The sequence below is a fragment of the Lethenteron reissneri genome, chromosome 72, assembly GCF_015708825.2.
Source record: "Lethenteron reissneri isolate LAM-NWPU_2019-01 chromosome 72, ASM1570882v1, whole genome shotgun sequence".
NCBI classification, from domain to species: Eukaryota; Metazoa; Chordata; class Hyperoartia; order Petromyzontiformes; family Petromyzontidae; genus Lethenteron; species Lethenteron reissneri.
The window spans coordinates 7,350,222-7,371,408 of record NC_083850.1 but is presented as its reverse complement, the minus strand read 5'-3'; the positions used below and the strand labels follow the sequence as shown (position 1 = coordinate 7,371,408).

The window sequence follows — 21,187 nt, the reverse complement described above, 5'->3', positions numbered from 1 at the left end:
GAGGGTTGGACCCCCTCGCCAGTGGTTTCCGCTGCGCGCATTGCGTGCACGACCCCAAGAGATCGCCCACGTCCCTTGCCATGCCCGGCCAGGAAAAATCGAGTTGGAGCATGGCAAGGGTCTTGTGGGTTCCCAGGTGAAGGAGCCGCTCATGCGCAGCCTACACCACTCTACCCCTCAATGCGGAAGGCACCACCAGCCGGTGGCGGCGGGATCTCCCATCCCAGTGCATTAAAAGCCCCTGGAACAACCCCCACGAGTCAACTTTTTCCGCCCCCTGACCAGCCCCCCTCGATGCGACGGCGCAAAGCGAGGAGGGAGGTGTCCTCCATTTGGAGGCGTCCCCACTCCGCCACGGACAACCCCAGCAAGGAATCCCTCCCTTCTTGCTCGATAGGACCCGAAGTTGAAGGCGCATCGGCGGCGGCTGCAAGGACCGAATGAGCGATCACATTCGGAGGTCTACAGCGCCCCGAACCCAAAAGGCAAGCGCACTCGGAGGTGGGCGGCAACCGCGACAGAGCGTCAGCGTTCGTGTGGCGGATGCCCTTACGATATCTGGTGACAAAATCGAAATCTTGGAGAATCTCCAACCATCGAGACAACTGTCCCGATGGTTGTTGAATCCGCAAGGCGTACTGCAGCGGCGCATGATCTGTATGGACGATGAAACGTCGACCGTACAGATATGGGCGGTACTGCTGAATGAAATAAACGATCGCCAACAGTTCACGACGGGTAACGCAGTACCGTTGTTCCGCCGGAGACAACACCCGACTCCCGTAAGCCACCACATGCTCTACGCCCCCAATGAGCTGCGAAAGCACGCCCCCAATGCCCGTGTTGCTTGCGTCTGTATCGAGCAAGAAGGGTTGTGAAAAATCTGGATAACTCAATGGCGGAGCCCCCACCAGGGCATCCCGGAGGGAGCGAAAAGCAGCCTCCTCCTCCGGTCCCCAATGAAACTTTACTCCCTTGGACGTCAAGGCATGCAAGGGTTTCGCGATTGTAGCAAAGTCAGCTACAAACCGTCGGTAATACGACGCGAACCCAATGAAACTCCTGACCTCCCCCACCGAGGTGGGAGTCGGCCAGGAGCTGACACATTTCGTTTTGGCGGGATCCGTGGCAATCCCCGAGCGTCCGACAATGTGACCCAAATACCGCACCGATTCGCGGAGCAAATGACACTTCTGCGGTTTGAATTTTAAATTTGCAGCCCGCATTTTGAGGAAAACAGCACGCAACCTCTGGAGGTGGTCATCGAATGTTTTACTAAAGACGATGACATCGTCTAAGTAAATTAAACATGAATCCCATTGCAACCCCGCCAAGACCAATTCCATTAACCGCTGAAAAGTTGCCGGCGCAGAATGTAGCCCCATCGGCAAGTGGTTAAATTGAAAAAGGCCGTGCGGCGTACGGAAAGCAGTCTTGGGTTTAGATTCCTCGTCCAGAGGGAGCTGCCAGAATCCAGAAAGCAAATCCAACATGGAAAAGAACCGCGCCCCCACTAGGGCATCAAGCGATTCATCCATCCGAGGAAGCGGGTATGCGTCGGCTACGGAAATCTTGTTCAAGCGACGAAAATCGACACAAAACCGCAGTGAGCCGTCGTGTTTTTTCACCAAAACGATCGGCGCCCCCCAAGGGCTGGTGGAAGGGGATATAATATCTGCGGCTAGCATGTCGTCTATGGCCGATTTGACATGCTCCTTTTCAGCGGGACTCAACCGAAAAGGATTTTGGCAGATTGGCGCGCTGTCACCCGTGTCAATATGGTGTCGCAGCAATTTAGTACAACCAATATCAAATTTGTGTTGACTAAAAACGTCGGAAAACTCGCGCAGGAGAACTCGAAGGCTCTCACGCTGTGAGTCGGACAGGTCCACTGATCCCACGCAAAGCGCATCCAGCCATCCTTCATCACGGTCCGAATGCGGTCGCGACAGAGGATCGGTGCTCACCTGACCCACGACCGGTTCCTCACAGGGCGCCGGCGTTGCATGCGCAAGCACGGTCCCTTGAGGAACGACGGCCGTTTGTGATCCCACATTAAGGACCGCAATGAAGAGGTCCCCGTCCCCTTTCACTATGGTCTGAGCCGCTATCAAATCAGGTCCATTGACCCCGGCTCTAGATGGTCCCAACAGGACCCCCCGATCCGCAACTCCCTTAGCAAATGGCCGACGCAACCTAAGAGGCACAAGCATCTGAGCTCCCGGTGGTACGCGTACAGTCCTCGCCACGAGCGCTTGCACCGTCGCAAATGCCCGACGCTCAGTAGCGGGGGAGGATAAAAACATTATACGTCGGCCCGACGGGAGTTCCATGCAACCCTGGTCGATCAATATACGGATAGGCATTTTAGCCAAGAAATCCGTCCCCAACAGGCACGGAACCGCCAACGAGGAGGAGACCAATACCGGCCCGGATAATTTGATGTCCCTAATACAAATTTGCGCGCGGATCTGCCCAATGATGCCCAGCGAGCCCCCGTTAGCAGCATAGCATGGAACCACCACGGGGAGCAAAGGACGGCTTTGAACGGGAAGGATGTTATGAATCAAATCCGATATAATAGTCGCCGATGCTCCCGTATCAATTAAAACCCGCACCTCAACCCCATCGATGTGACCGACCACGACCGTCGACCCCGCCGACGCGGCAACAACACGATGGGCGAGCTCTGACCACTGCCCCGGTTGGAGCGGCCGCCGCATTTCGGAACACACCGACGCAACACCTGGCGATTTGCGACCCCTGTTTGTTTCAGTGAGTGAGTGTGTGACAGGTGTGTGCGTAGGCCAAACATGTGAGGTGCCACGACTCGCCGTATTCTGTTGCTGGAGCTTGGGTAGAGGCGGCGCGGCGTCCGGACGAGGCGTCGCTCCGCGCCGTCGAGGAGCCCGGCATCCTGAAGCCACGTGGCCCTGAAGGCCACAGTTGTAGCAGCGTGTGAGCGCCCCAGACGGCCTGGGCTGATCCTGGGGGCTCGGTCCATTCCGAGCCTGTGGTCCCGCGGATCTCCACTCCCCCGGCCGCTCCACCGCGCAGACCTCCTCCGATGGGAGGGTGGTAGCCGCCACGTAATGGCCGGCCACCCCCTTGCTGGCCTTGCGACGCAGGGACCGCAAGCTCGCGTGGATGTGGCGCGCAACCAGCAAGGAACACATCTCTGTGTCGTCTTGTGCCAAGACCGCAACGTCCAACTCGTCCGCCAGCAGCAACAGCTTTTCCGCCACCATGGCGTCCACTCCTTCCTCATCCATCCGCGGAAAAGCTGCCTTCGCCAGGGCGAGGAGAGCCATTCGGAAAGCCAGAGGCGATTCCTTGGCGCCCCGATGGCGATTGTGGAACAACTGCCTGCAGTCCGAAGGCGGGCCATAGACAGCGGACAGAAGCTGCAGCGCCAACTGCAGCGTGGCGTGCTTTTCCTTTGGCGCCGAGGTGAGGGTAGCCAGGGCGTCATTGTCGAGCATCGCTGGCAGCGAGTGTAGTGCTTCGTCGTCCGTCCAATTCGCTATCTCCTGATGAGCGAGGAACCGTCTTCTGAAGCCGCCCCAGTCCCCGTCCTCGCCCACGAACTCTTTGAGGGGCGGTAGTCGCTGCTGTAATGCGACGTCCGTGGTCGTGGATCGTGCCCCGTCGTTCCCGGCACTCAGTACAGTGTGGGCGGGCAGAGCGTATGGCATCGCCGGTCGCTCTGTTGGCGACACGCTGGCCGGTGTTGATGACGTTGCGGCTTCTGCTTGGCACTCGGCGGTCACCTGACGCAGGCTGGCCCCGCCCTCTGCTCCCACTGTAGCGATGGCGGGAAATTTGACCGCGAGCCGCGTCGAGGTGGCGGGAAGCGGCGCTGCGTGTCGGCCCCCGTCGCCCCGTGCAGCTTCTCCAGCCCCCAGCCGCGTGATCTCCTCCAACGTGGCGGCCGCAGCGTAGAGCAGCTCCGCCAGGCGGGAGTGAGCCAGCCGAAGTCCCTCGGCCGACGCTCCCCACCCTTCCTGTCATTGCGGCGTGGGTGTACTCGGCCCCGGCTGCTTGGATCCGACTTCGGCCATCTCTGATGCCGAGTCGGCCGAGGTGTCCTCCATCTCCGGCTCCCTGGTACGAGTCGTCCCTCGTGTGTCCATCGTTGAACGATCACTTCTGACACCAGATGTAGTAGTTGCAGGAGGCTCGGACGACGTCGTTGGAGGCACATGTATTTATTAACACCAACGTATTTACAGAGCAGGGGATACACAACACTTGAAGGGGTATCGGCCCCTTCACCCGTCTAACAGGGAGACCCAACGTCTACCCCGGCTAGCCTACTCCCAGGTCCTCCACTACAGAGCTAAGGGAGGCTATCTATCCCAGCCCTGGTCAATCTTGGATTCCCAGCACCCTGAGTCTCCAGACCGGCTCTTATAAGAACATCAGTCTGGGCTCTCGGGGCCACGCCACCGGCTTTCCCTGGTCGGTCCTGACAAGGACAGCGAGCCAGGGGAGTTCCGGGGCCTACTCTAGCTGGTCTTCAATCTTCGCTGGGTAAAGCTAACACTCGACCCCGAGCCCTCCGGCTCACCACCTTATATAGCAATCGCCCCCCCCCCCCCCCCCCGGGGGGGCCGTGGGGGATGGCAGGTGCGGACGTTGATGTAAGCACCTTCTTAGCGTACGGCCATAACCACGCCCCTTGTGTTTGTTTGCCATCCGTACCAATACACCATTACAAATACACCTCTACACCAGTAGCAAAATATGAATATTGTTTTTTTTACCCTTTTATCTGGCAACAAAACTGATACCTTTTTTTACAAGGAGTCATGTTTGCATTGACCACAATACCTGCGGTCAGAATGCAAACAAACAACACAACTTTGATAATATATGCACTGTCCTTGAAATTGATTGGTCCACACCCGAGACAGCTTTTCTTAGAGCCTAGTCTCACATGGTGTTGGACCAGATGACGCCAAAAGGCGTACAACTCAAAGACAATGCACCATCAGAGTATGAGAGCTTGGGGTAAGCATTTACACCATTGGAACCTCCTTTGCCATTCGCAAAATATGATAATTGTTTTTTTTACCCTTTTATCTGGCAACAAAACTGACACCTTTTTTGAGTTGTACGCCTTTTGGTGTAATCTTGTCCAACACAATATTAACTGCCCTGCAGGTATGCTGCAGGGCAGTTAATAGATATTTTATCTGCAACAACGATGAGGTCGGAAGAGCGACGCCCACATGAATAGGTGGAACGCTGGGTTTCTAAAACCCAGCAAGACAGTGGGGAGCACAGCTGGTTCATCTGTCAGTCATCCCTTGACACCTGGATCATTCCCATTACCTGCTGTCAAGGAATCCACACTTACATGGCCTTAAATTGCACCTATCATGGCATTAGCACTGGGATAAGGTTACTTGCAATTCGTCATGAATGGTGGATTTTTGTTTAGATATGTTAATGATGCATGTGAAATGTATGTGTATTAGAGAGTTTATCTTTGTGGGGAGATGTGGTGCAGTTATTTCACTGCATTATGAACTCAACAATTAGTTTGATTATCACTGCCAGCAAACATGATTGATAAGTGAAAGCTGAATTGCTTGTGGGCCTCTGCTATGTTGATTGATCTTAAATTAATCACATGGTGAAGGGAGGAAGCGTCAATACTGAGCAGATGAAGGCGGCCAGGAATGGTTCTGGACACACCACCACTTTTTACCATGCCAGTGTGTGACAGTGTCAAGTTTGTATTTGCAGTAAATTATATTAACTATTGAACATGGAGGTTAAATCAAAACAATCGCTTCTTTTAGTTTCCCTCTGGAACTTTTTGGAAGAATGGAAATAGGAAATTAACAGCACATATGCCGCTGAAGTTATATCTGTTCATCCAAGCATTCAAGCAAATCTGAGCCTGGCTTCACACCTCTAAAGTTTCGATTGAACATTTATTTATGCATTTATGCATAATACAAATAGTATTATTCCCAACAGCCTTTGCTATGTTAGCTGATATTTGCTTTTATAAATACTACTTTTGCAGCCAGGCTGCTGAAATTGTGTGCTTGGTGTTTTGGTCCAACATTTATTTTGAAGATACTAGGGCTTCCAGGCATATTTTTAACCTTTTGCCCTCTCATTGTGTGTCTTAACAGCCCGTGTGATGAATTGGGGATAATCTTGAATATATGGATAAATATAGACGTGTAAGTCATGTGTGACTGTGTATATATTCATTCCTCTGTGCCTCGATAATGATGAAGATTGTGTTGTACATTTTTTTCTGTCTGCAGCTGATGCTTCTTCTGATGCTTCCTCTGCAGAATTGGTCTGATGGAGCAAAGGCACTCAACGCAGCTCATTAGACAAAGACAACAATGGGACCAGTATGCAAACAGCATGGATTGTACTAGAAATCTTACACAAGACCAGAGATCTCCAACGGGAGAGAAACCCTTCAAGTGCACTGTGTGTGGGAAGGCATTTTCAGATTCATTTAATCTTAAAAAACACCAGAGAACACACACAGGAGAGAAACCCTTCAGGTGTAGTGTGTGTGGGAAGGAATTTTCATTTTCATCTGGTCTTAAAAAACACGAGAGAACACACACAGGAGAGAAACCCTTCAAATGCACTGTGTGTGGGAAGGCATTTTCAAGTTCATTTAATCTTAAGATACACCAGAGAACACACACAGGAGATAAACCCTTCAAGTGCAGTTTGTGTGAGATGGCATTTTCACAGTCATCTAATCTTAAAATCCACCAGAGAATACACACAGGAGAGAAACCCTTCAAGTGCAGTGTGTGTGAGATGGCATTTTCACAGTTATCTAATCTTACAATCCACCAGAGAACGCACAAAGGAGAGAACCCCTTCAAGTGCGGTGTGTGTGAGATGGCATTTTCACATTCATCAAATCTTAAAATGCACGAGAGAACGCACACAGTAGAGAAACCCTTTAAGTGCAGTGTGTGTGGGAAGGCATTTTCACGTTCGTCTTATTTTAAAATACACCAGAGAATACACACAGGAGAGAAACCCTTCAAGTGCACTGTGTGCGGGAAGGCGTTTGCACAGACAACACAGCTTAATACACACCAGATAACACATTGGCATCAGAAGACCCCCAAGGAGTGTAGTCTGAAATCGACTTGTGAAAGTCAAAGTGCTGCAATGAGCCCATCCCTCCTGAAAAAAGAACCAGAAGTAAATTCCAGCTTGGACACAATGAAATGTATCAAGGTGACATTTGAAGAGGCGACGGTGAAGAGCGAAGAAGTGACAGTGAAGAGCGAAGAAGTGACAGTGAAGAGCGAAGAAGTGAAGGCAAAATGTGAAGATGAACATTCAACTCCAAAATCGGACCTTCACATCAATGGAGGCAACGTGAAGCAGGAGGAGAATTCTGACTGTGAGGCAGAGCGAGGCAACTCCCAGCAGTTTGTGGAAGTGGAGGTGTGGGTGGACTTCTTAGACAATACAAGGTCAAATGGAGAACCTGTAGATGTGTAAGCTTGAGACAATGAAGCTGCAATAGATTCACATTTGTCACGGGCCTTTAATGAAAAGAACGTGAAGTTGAATACTCCATTTCTAGGTTCAACCTGCAGAGTAAGAGCGGTCAGTATTTGCGGACCTGTGGGTTGGGTAGATCTCTAACTAGGAGCGAGAGCCAATAAACTCCCAAGCATTCACTATGTTATAATAATAATAGCATTTATATGGGGCTCGCTTATCATATCTCTTCACAAACACTCGAAGAGCACGCCTTTTGGTGTCCTCTGGATTATCACCGTTTGATACTAGGCTCGAAAGAAAGCTGTCTCTGGTGTGGACCAATCAGTTTCAAAGATAATGCATATGTTTTGTCATATGACCACACGGCGATCCGAGGGGAGAGACTACTGCGAGTTACAGAAGACTATAAGCGACAGAGAGTACTGCGACGCGCAGACTCCGGGGCATGGCCTCGAGATCAACAATGGGTGTTGTGTCTCGCAAAGAGGGGCGAGGTGATGCTCGGTGCTGAGTTCGGCATGGACCGACAGAGTATCGCTGAGAGTTTTATTCTACATTTATCCTGATGTTTTGAGTCGCTTGCAAAGTCAAGGATTGCGATACGTTTTATTGTACTAAGCTTTCACAGTTGTTAAGAGGTGTGCAAATACAATTTACAAGTTTTGAGAGTGAGTTCCAGCTCCCACGAGCAGCTGCGATCGGCAGGCTCCGGGGAACCTGCCCCCGTGACTGGCACATAGTCAACGAGCTGCACCAGCAGAAGCCACGAGTCTACGAAATCAACACAAAGAGTTACTTACTGCAAGCAGCAAGCTCTGGGTGGGAATTCTGCAATCAACCAAGGATGAAGAGGCTTGCCGAGTAGCAATTGGTCACCGAGTACGAGCTCGGCGCTGACAGAAGAAGTATCCCTCAAAGTTATTCAATGCGGAGTGCCAGCTCCCACGAGCAGCTGCAGCCCGAGAGATAGAGTGACGAGCAACGACGAGCAATCAACCGGGAGAAAGGGTGGAAGCCCAAGCATCGACCAAGCCAGCATCGCAGAGATCCAGCTGGACGCACAACTAGGCATCGCCAGAGAGCACGGAGCCGGAGAGAGAGCGCAGCAGCGCCACCGAGCACGGGTGTCAGCTGCCAGCGGACGAGCGGCGAGCGCTGTCGAGCACCTTCAAAGACGAGCATTGTGCCGACTCAGCTCATCCAGCAGGGGAAAGAGCCTGACCAGCCGCCCGTGAGGAAGAGGAGAGCGCCGTGGGTTCGACCCACACGCACCAACCAGCACCAGCTGTAAACCAAGACAAGAGTGAGGAACGGCAACCAGCAGACGAGCTGCGGGCGCTATCTGACGACGGAATAATCGCGCACCGCCGACGGCGAGAGTCGTGCCGACTCTTCATCCAGCAGTGGGCAGCAGCTCCAGCTGCCGCCGAGCGAGAGAGAGCGAGGAAGCTGTGTGTATGACCCTCCCCCACACTCACATACTCGCCACGTATCACCCAGCGTCTGCTTGACGCAAAGAATTGATCAAGGAGACAAAACCAACAAACACACCGCACATACCGGGACTAATAATAATAAGAAGAATGATAAGAGTGCGTCAACTATTAGTTGGTAATGAAGAACATTGCTGCCCATTGAGTCACGTGGATACGGTCGTTGAGAAGTATTTTAGTCGTTCTTTTTGTTAATTTTAACTGTACTGATGAATTCATTGACGAAACTAAACGTTTATAAACCTACGTTACGAATCCACACACAGGGAGACTTCTGTTGAAATATTTCTTTTGATCACAGAATCTTGCCCGCGAATGTATTGAAGCCTTAGCCAATTGATAAGCATTTGCTGAAGCAGGCACACTGCCGGACACCATTGTTCCAAGACATTTAGGTAGATGAAACTGACATTTAGCTTATTACATAATCTACCAATGAATTCATTGAGGTCTACTTTTGCCTTCGGGACATGTTTCTTTATTGCCGTTCATATGAATATCGTCACATTTATTTTTAAGGACTTTTTCCTATCGCCGTATATGCTCGCGTTACTCTGAGAAATTAACCGATTGCTCTGTTACCCAGTTTAACGTAATCATTGAGAGTTAAATGTACGGATCAATGAGGAGCACATCTCCAGGAGTACAGTGTTGACAATTCCAAGCATAAGAGTTTGCATATAAGAGTGGTATGTTTTTGTTTAGAAATTAAAGTTGCTTAACACAGAAGTGTCTGAGTGGTTCCTTCCTAAGTTCATGCATAATGATATTAATTGTAAGAACTGTATCCTTCGGCGAGATCTGAATTCTGAGACCTGATAGAATTACACTAAAACATAATCAGTAAAAGTTAAAGCGAGAATCTTTGTGTTATCACGATTAGTAAGAAGACGATTTTTTCACGGACTAGCGGGGGGGGGGGGGGTGCAAGGATGGTTTCATGATGTTTCAAGAACATATTTATTGTGCACTTTATTTATATTATTATTACATTGTAATATGAAATAATTATACAACTCGCCATAATGCAGAATCAGTGGGAGCCCTGAGCTTGTTTTCCTGTAACTAGATGGTCCCATCTGGGGGTGATTGGAGACGGTGACACCTGAAGTGTGTTGCCTATGTCCAGTCTACTCCATAATCTCGTTTTGGTTGCTGTCACTGCAGAAAACCCTGCTTCACAAAGATAGGATGTTGGAAATGGAAGCAGGCTTTTCAGTGCTTTTGTGACAATCTCAGGATATTCTGCCTTGACTTTAATCTAGAACGTATAGAGATTTGAAGTTGTCTCAAACATACTTTTAAGGCCACCTTCATTTGCGATCTCAAGCAGTTGATCCTCTTCTCGCACAGACAAAGTCGATTCACCTGGCTTATTCACAAATGGGTCGTGGGTCCATTCCTTCCCAGTTCGGGGGTCTTTTGTGGTTGGGAAGTAATGCTCAAACTCTTTGAAAAGCTGAGATAGGTTTTAATGCACCAGCTGGGAGAAAGGCCCTGGCTCAGTCTCTTTCAAAATCTCTGCTAGTGTTTGAAACATGTCAAAAGTTCCAATGTTCACTCGTCGCCCCCATAATTCCAGTTTGGCTTTGAATGCAGCCACTTTATCTGCCGAATTGAACAGAGTTGTCGATCTCCATTGAAATGACACATTGAGTACGTTGAGCAGGCTTAATATGTTACACAAGTGAGTTTTTCGACCCATTCTGTGTCACTGAAATGGGCTGCCAGTGGTGACTGTTTTTCTAAAAGATGTCTCTGGAGTGGCTCTCGCAACTCAAAATCTCTGGCCAGTGATCTACCTTTAGAAAGCCATCTCACTTCTGTGTTTTAGAGATGATGTGTGGTGAGCACGCTGCGCTACGAACCCGGCGACCCGAGTTCGATTCCCGCTCACGGCCACCACGATTATTTTTACGGGTCCTGGGCTTCCCCTAGGTGGACTCAGCCTCAAACGAGTAACTGATGTGGTGTGTGAACATCGCCACTGGGGAGACAAAGGCGGCCGGGCGTGGTGAATCCAAGTCCTGGGCGAAGCCGTGGAAGTCAAGCTAGTCTTCTATATATGAAAGGAAAATTTGTGAATGTGTTGTCCGTTCAAAATGTTTAGCGTACTTCCCGACATGCAACAAACTTGAAATTTGCCATGTGGGTACTTTGCAAAATGTACACCATGCAAAAATTATAAAAAATAAACTTTTGTTTTTTTTTGGGGGGGGGGGGGATGACCATGAAGTGTGTGGCGAGAATCGATATCTGCTGAGCGTTTGTGGTATCGATTAAAAGGGAATAGGCCGAATCTAAATAAATCTACAACCTTCGATTCCTTTGCGCGATCTAAAGAATCGAATTTTGACGCGCGCGCGTAAGTTTATATTCCACAGCGTGTTGGGATTTATTTACATTTTATTAAAAAAATTATTCATAAGATAAAAATAAAAATAAATTTCATTTGTATATGTTATGTTTTTAATTTTCTTGAGAAGTTTTTCAATAAATTTTTCCCCCAGGCAGTACCTAATAAATGAAACAAACTATCAACTGGCGGTTCATTAACATAATTTATTCATAAATGCTATCGCTAGTTCATTGTGACTGGTTCAGCATCCACGCCTCATCACTGGACATGAGCCCGTTACATTAACATAATTTATTCATAAATGATATCGCTAGTTCATTGTGACTGGTTCAGCATCCACGCCTCATCACTGGACATGAGCCCGTCTCATTAACATAATTTATTCAATTACACTGGCGCTCGTAGGGGGAGGGGATTGTGTTGAACACCGCAAGGGACGTCATGTCACCTGCTGCTGCCGCGTGACGTCACGAGCTGCTGCACCGCGCTCGCTCTCACAGATTCGAGGTGAGAAGTTAACATCGTTGTTGTCGTGGTGGTTGTTGTTGTTTGCCCAGGTAGAGCCTCTCTCCGTCTCTCTCTCGTCGGGATATCAATTGAGTAGCAGCGAGTATGGAATCGATGTCCAGGTTGGAACATTACAGCGCGGGGCCTAGCCACGCGGGGCCTTGCCTCCTGCCCTCGCCTGATTGCATTTGCTTTAATCCTCTGCTTAAATTTCGATTTAAAGCTTTCGTGACTGCAGGGATTCATCTTCTTGGTTCTTTCGGTAAAGTCACGTAGAAGGGAAGTAATAAAATAATAAAAATAAAACATAATAAAACAATTCTCACGACGTTTCGGCCACAACGCAAGCAGCCGTCCTCAGGGACCTGGTTTTCACCTGAGGACGGCTGCTTGCGTTGTGGCCGAAACGTCGTGAGAATTGTTTTATTATGTTTTATTTTTATTATTTTATTACTTCCCTTCTACGTGACTTTACCGAAAGAACCAAGAAGATGAATCCTCTGCTTAAGTTTAATTTGTCTTCATCTGGCTCACTACTTCATGCGACCTCCTTTGCCAGTAGCAACATATAAGAAGAGGTTTTTTCCCCCCTTTTTGGCAACAAAACAGGTGTTAAGATAGTCTTGGTTCTTTCGGTAAAGTCACGCAGAAGGGAAATAATAAAGTAATACAATTTCTTGCTGTGGATTTCACAGCTGACGATGATTGCTCGTGTTGCAGTCAAAACGTGAGAATTTTTTAATTTTTTTTAATTCTGTTTTTCTTATACGTGACTGTGAAAAACGGCAAGAATTTTTTTTAAAATTGTATAAAATTTTCTTGCTGTGTTTTTCACACCTGATTGCTCGTGTTGCAGTCGAAACGTCGTGAGAATTTGTATTTATTTCATTTTTCTTCTACGTGACTAGGTTTGAAAAACAGCAAGAATTTTTTTCAACATTTTGGAAAATTTTCGTGCTGTGTTTTTCACACCTGACGATGATTGCTCGTGTTGCAGTCGAAATGTCGTAAGAATTTTTTTTTTCATTGTTTTTCTTCTACATGACTTTAGGTGTGAAAAACAGCAAGAAATTTTTGGAAAATTTTCTTGCCATGTTTTTCACACCCGACGATGATTGCTCGTGTTGCAGTCGAAACGTCGTGAGAATTTTTATTTTATTTTTTATTTTATTGTTTTTCTTCTACGTGACTTTAGGTGTGAAAAACACCAATAAATTTTTGCCGTGTTTTTCACACCCGACGCTGATTGCTCGTGTTGCAGTTTAAAAGGGAGAAATGTTTTTAATTTATTGTTTTTCTTCAACGTGACTTTAGGTGTGAAAAACAGCAAGAAATTTTTGGAAAATTTCGGATAATTTTCTTGCTGTGTTTATCACACCTGACGATGATTGCTCGTGTTGCAATCGAAACGTCGTGAGAAATTTTAATTGTTTCATATTTTATTATTTCCCTTCTACTTGATGACTTTACCGAAAGAATCAAGAATATGAATCCCTGCAGTCACGAAAGCTTTAAATAAACATTTAGGTGTTAAGATGTTTAAACGCCGACCTGAAACCTTTTGCAAGCAATCGTGTCTGCATTAACCACAATATACTCGCGATCAATATGCAAACAAAACACATGCTGTGATAATCTGTGCATTCTCTGTGAAACTGATTGGTCCACACCAGAGACGGCTTTCTTTCGAGCCTAGTCTCAAACGGTGTTAGACCAGAGGACAGCGCCAAAAGGCGTACACAGCACAAAGACAACGCCACCATCAGAACAATGACGGCTCAGGGTGAGCAGTTACATCATGGGACCTCCTTTCCCAGTAGCAAAATATAAGAAGAAGCTTTTCCCCTTTTATCATTTACAGATTTGTACAATTCTTTTTGTCTTGGGATATTTTTTGTATACGGTTTCTCCGTGTTTATTTCAATGGGTTGGACCATCTCTAGCTCCACCCACCTACCTTGATGCACCCATCTCAGGCCTATATAAGACCTTATCTCAGCAGCTTTTTCTCTCACCTGAAGACGATTGCTTGTGTTGCGATCGAAACGTTGTGATCTATTTTCTATGTACGCGACTTGACCGAAAGACCCAAAGAGTATAATTCCTGCAGTCACGAAAGCTTTAAATCAATAAATAACTACGTAGTTTGAGAAGCTCCCAATGCACCATTGGAACCTCCTTTGCCAGTAGCAAAATATGATAATTATTTTTTTACCATTTTATCTGGCAACAAAACTGACGCCTTTTTTACGAGGAGTCATGTTTGCATTGACCACAATACCTGCGGTCAGAATGCAAACAAAAACACAACTCTGATAATGTATGCACTGTCCTTGAAATTGATTGGTCCACACCCGAGACAGCTTTTCTTAGAGTCTAGTCTCACATGGTGTTGGACCAGATGGCGCCAAAAGGCGTACATCTCAAAGACAATGTACCATCAGAGTATGAGAGCTCGGGGTAAGCATTTACACCATTGGAACCTCCTTTGCCAGTAGCAAAATATGATAATTGTTTTTTTACCCTTTTATCTGGTAACAAAACTGACACCTTTTTTCAGTTGTACGCCTTTGGCGTCATCTGGTCCAACACCATATTAACTGCCCTGCAGGTATGCTGCAGGGCAGTTAATAGATATTTTCTCTGCAGCAACGATGAGGTCGGAAGAGTGACGCCCACATGAATAGGTGGAACTCTGGGTTCCTAAAACCCAGCAAGACAGTGGGGAGCACAGCTGGTTCATCTGTCAGTCATCCCTTGACACCTGGATCATTGTTATTACCTGCTGACAAGGAATCCGCACTTACATGGCCTTAAATTGCACCGATCATGGCATTAGCACTGGGATAAGGTTACTTGCAATTCGTCATGAATGGTGGATTTTTATTTATATATGTTAATGATGCATGTGAAATGTACGTGTATTTAGAAGTTTATCTTTGTGGGGAGCTGTGGTGCATTTATTTCACTGCATTATGAACTCAACAATTAGTTTGATTATCACCGACAGCAAACATGATTGAACAGGACCCTGCTGGGTGGGCTGGTAGGAACGAATAACCAAAGAATATAAACATAATGTATTATTACACTTGTTTATCCAGGAAAGCCCCACTGAGTCTAAAGGTTTTTGTAGGGTCCTGCCAAGTGTTTGCAGTAGGGGGCGATGTTGCTACACCGAATCGGACAATACGAAGGGAGAGTGTGAGGCCTAGTTCTAGGCTTGAGGCCTAGCTGTAGGCGTTAGGCTGCTGTGAGTTAATTTTTTATTTAAATGTTTTAATTATTTATGTAAAAGCTTAAAATGTAAATGTTTCTATTTTAAAACATCAGGGAATGTAACATTGTTAAACATTAACTCCCTTTCACACACGCGGGGGTACGATACGAAGGGAGAGTTTGAGGCCTAGTTCTAGGCTTTAGGCTTAGCTGTAGGCTTTAGGCCGCCGTGATTTCATTTTAAATTTAAATGTTTTTATTATTTATGTAAAAGCTTTACATTTAAATGTTTTTATTTAAAAGCATCAGGGAATGTAACATTGTTAAACATTAACTCCCTTGCACACACGCGGGGGTACGATACGAAGGGAGAGTTTGAGGCGTAGTTCGAGGCTTTAGGCCTAGCTGTAGGCTTTAGGGCGCAGTGAGTTCAATTTTAAATTCAAAGTTTTAATTTAAAGCTATCTCAGGGAATTATAAGGGAATGTTACACTTGTTTAGCCAGGAAAGCCTCATTAATTTAAATGTTTTAATTAAAAGCTATCTGAGGGAATTATAAGGGAATGTTACACTTGTTTAGCTAGGAAAGCGTCACTGAGTCTAAAGGTTTTTGTAGGGTCATGCCAAGTGTTTGCAGTAGGGGGCGATGTTGCTACACGGACGGACGGACGATATAATCTGTTGTAGGCTGGTCCACTTCGTTCCTACCAGTATAAGTAAAAGCTGAACTGCTTGTGGGCCTCTGCTATGTTGATTGATCTTAAATTAATTACATGGTGAAGTGAGGAAGCGTCAATACTGAGCAGATGAAGGCGGCCAGGCATGGTTCTGGACACACCACCACTTTTTACCATGCCAGTGTGTGACAGTGTCAAGTTTATATTTGCAGTAATTTATATTAACTATTGAACATGTAGGTTAAATCAAAACAATCGTTTATTTTAGTTTCCCTCTGGAACTTTTTGGAAGAATGGAAACAGGAAATTAACAGCACATATGCTGCTGAAGTTAGATCTGTTCATCCAAGCGTTCAAGCAAATTTGAGCCTGGCCTCACACCTCTAAAGTTGCGATTGAACATTTGTTTATGCATTTCTGCATAATACAAATAGTATTATTCCCAACAGCCTTTGCTATGTTAGCTGAATTTTGCTTTTATTAATACTACTTTTGCAGCCAGGCTGCCGAAATTGTGTGCTTGGTGTTTTGGGTTAACATTTATTTTGAAGATACTATGGCTTCCAGGCATATTTATAACCTTTGGCCCTCTCATTGTGTGCCTTAACAGCCCGTGTGATGAATTGGGGATAATCTTGAATATGTGGATAAATATAGACGTGTAAGTCATGTGTGACTGTATATATTCATTCCTCTGTCCCTCAATACTGATTAAGATGGTGTGGACATTTTTTTCTGTCTGCAGCTGATGCTTCTAATGTTTCCTCTGCAGAATTGGTCTGATGGAGCAAAGGCACCCAGCACAGCTCAGTAGACAAAGACAACAATGGGACCAGTATGCAAATAACATGGATTGTACTGGAAATTTTACACAGGACCAGAGATCTCCAACGGGAGAGAAAGCCTTCAAGTGCACTGTGTGTGGGAAGGCATTTTCAAGTTCATTTTATCTTAAAATACACCAGAGAACACACACAGGAGAGAAACCCTTCAAGTGCACTGTGTGTGAGAAGCCATTTTCAAGTTCATTTTATCTTAAATTACACCAGAAAACACACACAGGAGAGAAACCCTTCCAGTGCACTGTGTGTGTGAAGGCATTTTCAAGTTCATCTTATCTTAAAATACACCAGAGAACACACACAGGAGAAAAACCCTTCCAGTGCACTGTGTGTGAGAAGGCATTTTCACGTTCATCTTATCTTAAAAAACACCAGACAACACACAGAGGAGAGAAACCCTTCAGGTGCACTGTGTGTGACAAGGCATTTTCAAATTCATTTTATCTTGAAATACACCAGAGAACACACACAGGAGAGAAGCCCTTCAGGTGCACTGTGTGTGGGAAGGCATTTTCACGTTCATCGCATCTTAAAAAACACCAGAGAACACACACAGTAGAGAACCCCTTCGGGTGTAGTGTGTGTGGGAAGGCATTTTCAAGTTCGTCTAATCTTAAAATACACCAGAGAACACACACAGGAGATGAACCCTTCAAGTGCAGTGTGTGTGAGATGGCATTTTCACATTCATCAAATCTTAAAAGGCACCAGAGAACGCACACAGGAGTGAAACCCTTTATGTGCAGTGTGTGTGGGAAGGCATTTTCAAGTTCATATAATCTTAAAATACACCAGAGAACACACACAGGAGAGAAACCCTTCAAGTGCATTGTGTGTGGGAAGGCATTTTCAAGTTCATATAATCTTAAACTACACCAGAGAACACACACAGGAGAGAAACCATTCAAGTGCACTTTGTGCGGGAAGGCGTTTGAACATTCACAACATCTTCATAGACACCAGAGAACACACGGGCATCAGAAGACCCCCAAGGAGTGTAGTCTGAAATCGACTTGTGAAAGTCAAAGTGCTGCAATGAGCCCATCCCTCCTGAAAAAAGAACCAGAAGTAAATTCCAGCTTGGACACTATGACATGTATCAAGGTGAAATTTGAAGAGGCGACGGTGAAGAGCGAAGAAGTGAAGGTCAAATGTGAAGATGAACATTCAACTCCAAAATCGGACCTTCACATCAATGGAGGCAACGTGAAGCAGGAGGAGAATTCTGACTGTGAGGCAGAGCGAGGCAACTCCCAGCAGTTTGTGGAAGTGGAGGTGTGGGTGGACTTCTTAGACAATACAAAGTCAAATGGAGAACCTGTAGATGTGTAAGATTGAGACAATGAAGCTCCAATAGATTCACATTTGTCACAGGCCTTTAAGGAAAATAACTTGAAGTTGAACACTCCATTCCTATGTTCAACCTGCTGAGTAAGAGCAGTCAGTATTTGCGGCCCTTTGGGTTGGGTAGATCTCTAACTAGGAGCGAGAGCCAATAAGCTCCCAAGCATTCACTATGTTATAATAATATTAGCATTTATATAGTGCTTGCTTAATCGCCTCAGCAACTTGGAGTTTTGTATTATCTCATCACAAACACTCGAAGAGCACGCCTTTTGGTGTCCTCTGGATTATCACCGTTTGATACTAGGGTCGAAAGAAAGCTGTCTCTGGTGTGGACCAATCAGTTTCAAAGACAATGCATATGTTGTGTCCTAGGCACGACGCATACATAGAGACTACTGCAAGTTACAGAAGACTACAAGCGACAGAGAGTACTGCGATGGGCAGACTCCGGAGCATGGCCTCGAGATCAACAATGGGTTTTGTGTCTCGTAGAGAAGAGGGGGCGAGGTGATGCTCGTTGCTGAGTTCGGCATGGACCGACAGAGTATCGCTGAGAGTTTTATTCTACATTTATCCTCATGTTTTGAGTCGCTTGCAAAGTCAAGGATTGCGATAAGTTGTTTTGTACTAAGCTTTCACAGTTGTTTAAGAGGTGTGCAAATACAATTTACAAGTTTTGAGAGTGAGTTCCAGCTCCCACGAGCAGCTGCGATCGGCAGGCTCCGGGGAACCTGCCCCCGTGACTGGCACATCGTCAACGAGCTGCACCAGCAGAAGCCACGAGTCTACGAAATCAACACAAAGAGTTACTTACTGCAAGCAGCAAGCTCTGGGGTGGGACTCTGCAATCAACCAAGGATGAAGAGGCTTGACGAGTAGCAATTGGTCACCGAGTACGAGCTCGGCGCTGACAGAAGTATCGCTCAAAGTTATTCTACACTGAGTGCCAGCTTCCACGAGCAGCTGCAGCCCGAGAGATAGTGACGAGCAACGACGAGCAATCATCCGGGAGAAAGGATGAAAGCCCAATTATCGACCAAGCCAGCATCGTAGAGAACCAGCTGCACGCAGAACCAGGCATCGCCAGAGAGCACGGAGCCGGAGAGAGAGCGCAGCAGCGCCACCGAGCAAGGGTGTCAGCTGCCAGCGGACGAGCGGCGAGCGCTGTCGAGCACCTTGAAAGACAAGCATCGTGCCGACTCAGCTCATCCAGCAGGGGAAAGAGCCTGACCAGCCGCCCGTGAGGAAGAGAGCGCCAGCGAGAGCGCCGTGGGTTCGACCTACACACACCGACCAGCACCAGCTGTGAACCAAGACAAGAGTGAAGAACGGCGACTAGCAGACGAGCTGCAGGCGCTATCTGACGACGGAATCATCGTGCACCGCCGACGTCGAGCGTCGTGCCGACTCTTCATCCAGCAGTGGGCAGCAGCTCCAGCTGCCGCCGAGCGAGAGAGAGCGAGGAAGCTGTGTGTATGACCCTCCCCCACACTCACATACTCGCCACGTATCACCCAGCGTCTGCTTGACGCAAAGAATTGATGAAGGAGACAAAACCACCAAACACACACATTCCGCATATACCGAGACTAATAATAATAAGAATAATGATAAGAGTGTGTCAAGTATTAGCTGATAGTGAAGAACATTGCTGCCCATTGAGTCACGTGGATACGGTTGTTGAGAAATTTTTCAGTCATTCTTTTTGTTAATTTTAACTGTACCGATGAATTCATTGACGAAACTAAACGTTTAGAAACCTACATTACGAATCCACACACTCACAGGGAGACTTGTGTTGAAATCTTTCTTTTGATCACAGAATCTTGCCCGCGATTTTATTGAAGCCTTAGCCAATTGATAAGCATTTGCTGAAGCAGGCACACTGCCGCACACCATTGTTCCAAGACATTTAGTTAATTACATAATCTACCAATGAATTCATTAAAGTCTACTTTTGCATTCGGGACATGTTTCTTTATTGCCATTCGTATGAATATCGTCACATTAATTTTTAAGGACTTTATCCTATGCTCGCGTTACTCTGAGGAATTAACCGATTGCTCTGTTACCCAGTTTAACGTAATCATTGAGAGTTAAATGTACGGATCAATGAGGAGCACATCTCCAGGAGTACAGTGTTGACAATTCCAAGCATAAGAGTTCGCATATTAGAGTGTTATGTTTTTGTTTAGAAATTAAAGTTGCTTAACACAGAAGTGTCTGAGTGGTTCCTTCCTAAGTTCATGCATAATGATCTTAATGATAAGAACTGTATCCTTCGGCGAGATCTGAATTCTGAGACCTGATAAAATTACACTAAAACATAATCAGTAAAAGTTAAAGCGAGAATCTTTGTGTTATCACGATTAGTAAGAAGACGATTTTTTCACGGACCAGCGGGGGTGGGGGGGGGGGGGTGCAGGGATGGTTTCATGATGATTCAAGAACATATTTATTGTGCACTTTATTTATATTATTATTACATTGTAATATGAAATAATATACAACTCGCCATAATGCAGAATCAGTGGGAGCCCTGAGCTTGTTTTCCTGTAACGAGATGGTCCCATCTGGGGGTGATGGGAGACGGTGACACCCGAAGTGTGTTGCATATGTCCAGTCTACTCCATAATCTCGTTTTGGTTGCTGTCACTGCAGAAAACCCTGCTTCACAAAGATAGGATGTTGGAAATGGAAGCAGGCTTTTCAGTGCTTTTGTGACAATCTCAGGATATTCCGCCTTGACTTTAATCCAGAACGTATAGAGATTTGAAGTTGTCTCAAAACATACTTTTAAGGCCACCTTCGTTTGCGATCTCAAGCAGTTGATCCTCTTCTAGCACAGACAAAGTTGATTTACCTGGCTTATTCACAAATGGGTCGCGGGTCCATTCCTTCCCAGTTCGGGGGTCTTTTGTGGTTGGGAAATAATGCTCAAACTCTTTTAAAAGCTGAGATAGGTTTTAATGCACCAACTGGGAGAAATGCCCTGGCTCAGTCTCTTTCAAAATCTCTGCTAGTGTTTGAAACATGTCAAAAGTTCCAATGTTCACTCGTCGCCCCCATAATTCCAGTTTGGCTTTGAATGCAGCCACTTTATCTACCGAATTGAACAGAGTTGTCGATCTCCCCTGAAATAACAGATTGAGTACGTTGAGCAGGCTTAACATGTCACACAAGTGAGCAAGTTTTTGGACCCATTCTGTGTCACTGAAATGTGCT

The 21,187-nt window shown here is 46.5% G+C and overlaps 1 protein-coding gene across 1 annotated transcript in view; it reads left to right on the top strand.

Annotated features, from left to right (window-relative positions):
* The window catches only part of LOC133361399 (oocyte zinc finger protein XlCOF6-like), a 140,145-nt gene extending 119,980 nt beyond the window's left edge, over positions 1-20,165 (top strand). Inside the window, exons 2-3 of the mRNA XM_061580331.1 lie at positions 6,321-7,065; positions 16,703-20,165. Of these exons, the coding sequence (XP_061436315.1) occupies positions 6,331-7,065; positions 16,703-17,947 (1,980 nt within the window). The 5' untranslated portion in view covers positions 6,321-6,330 and the 3' untranslated portion in view covers positions 17,948-20,165. The remainder of the gene's footprint in view (positions 1-6,320; positions 7,066-16,702) is intronic.
* Positions 20,166-21,187: the final 1,022 nt, after the last annotated feature.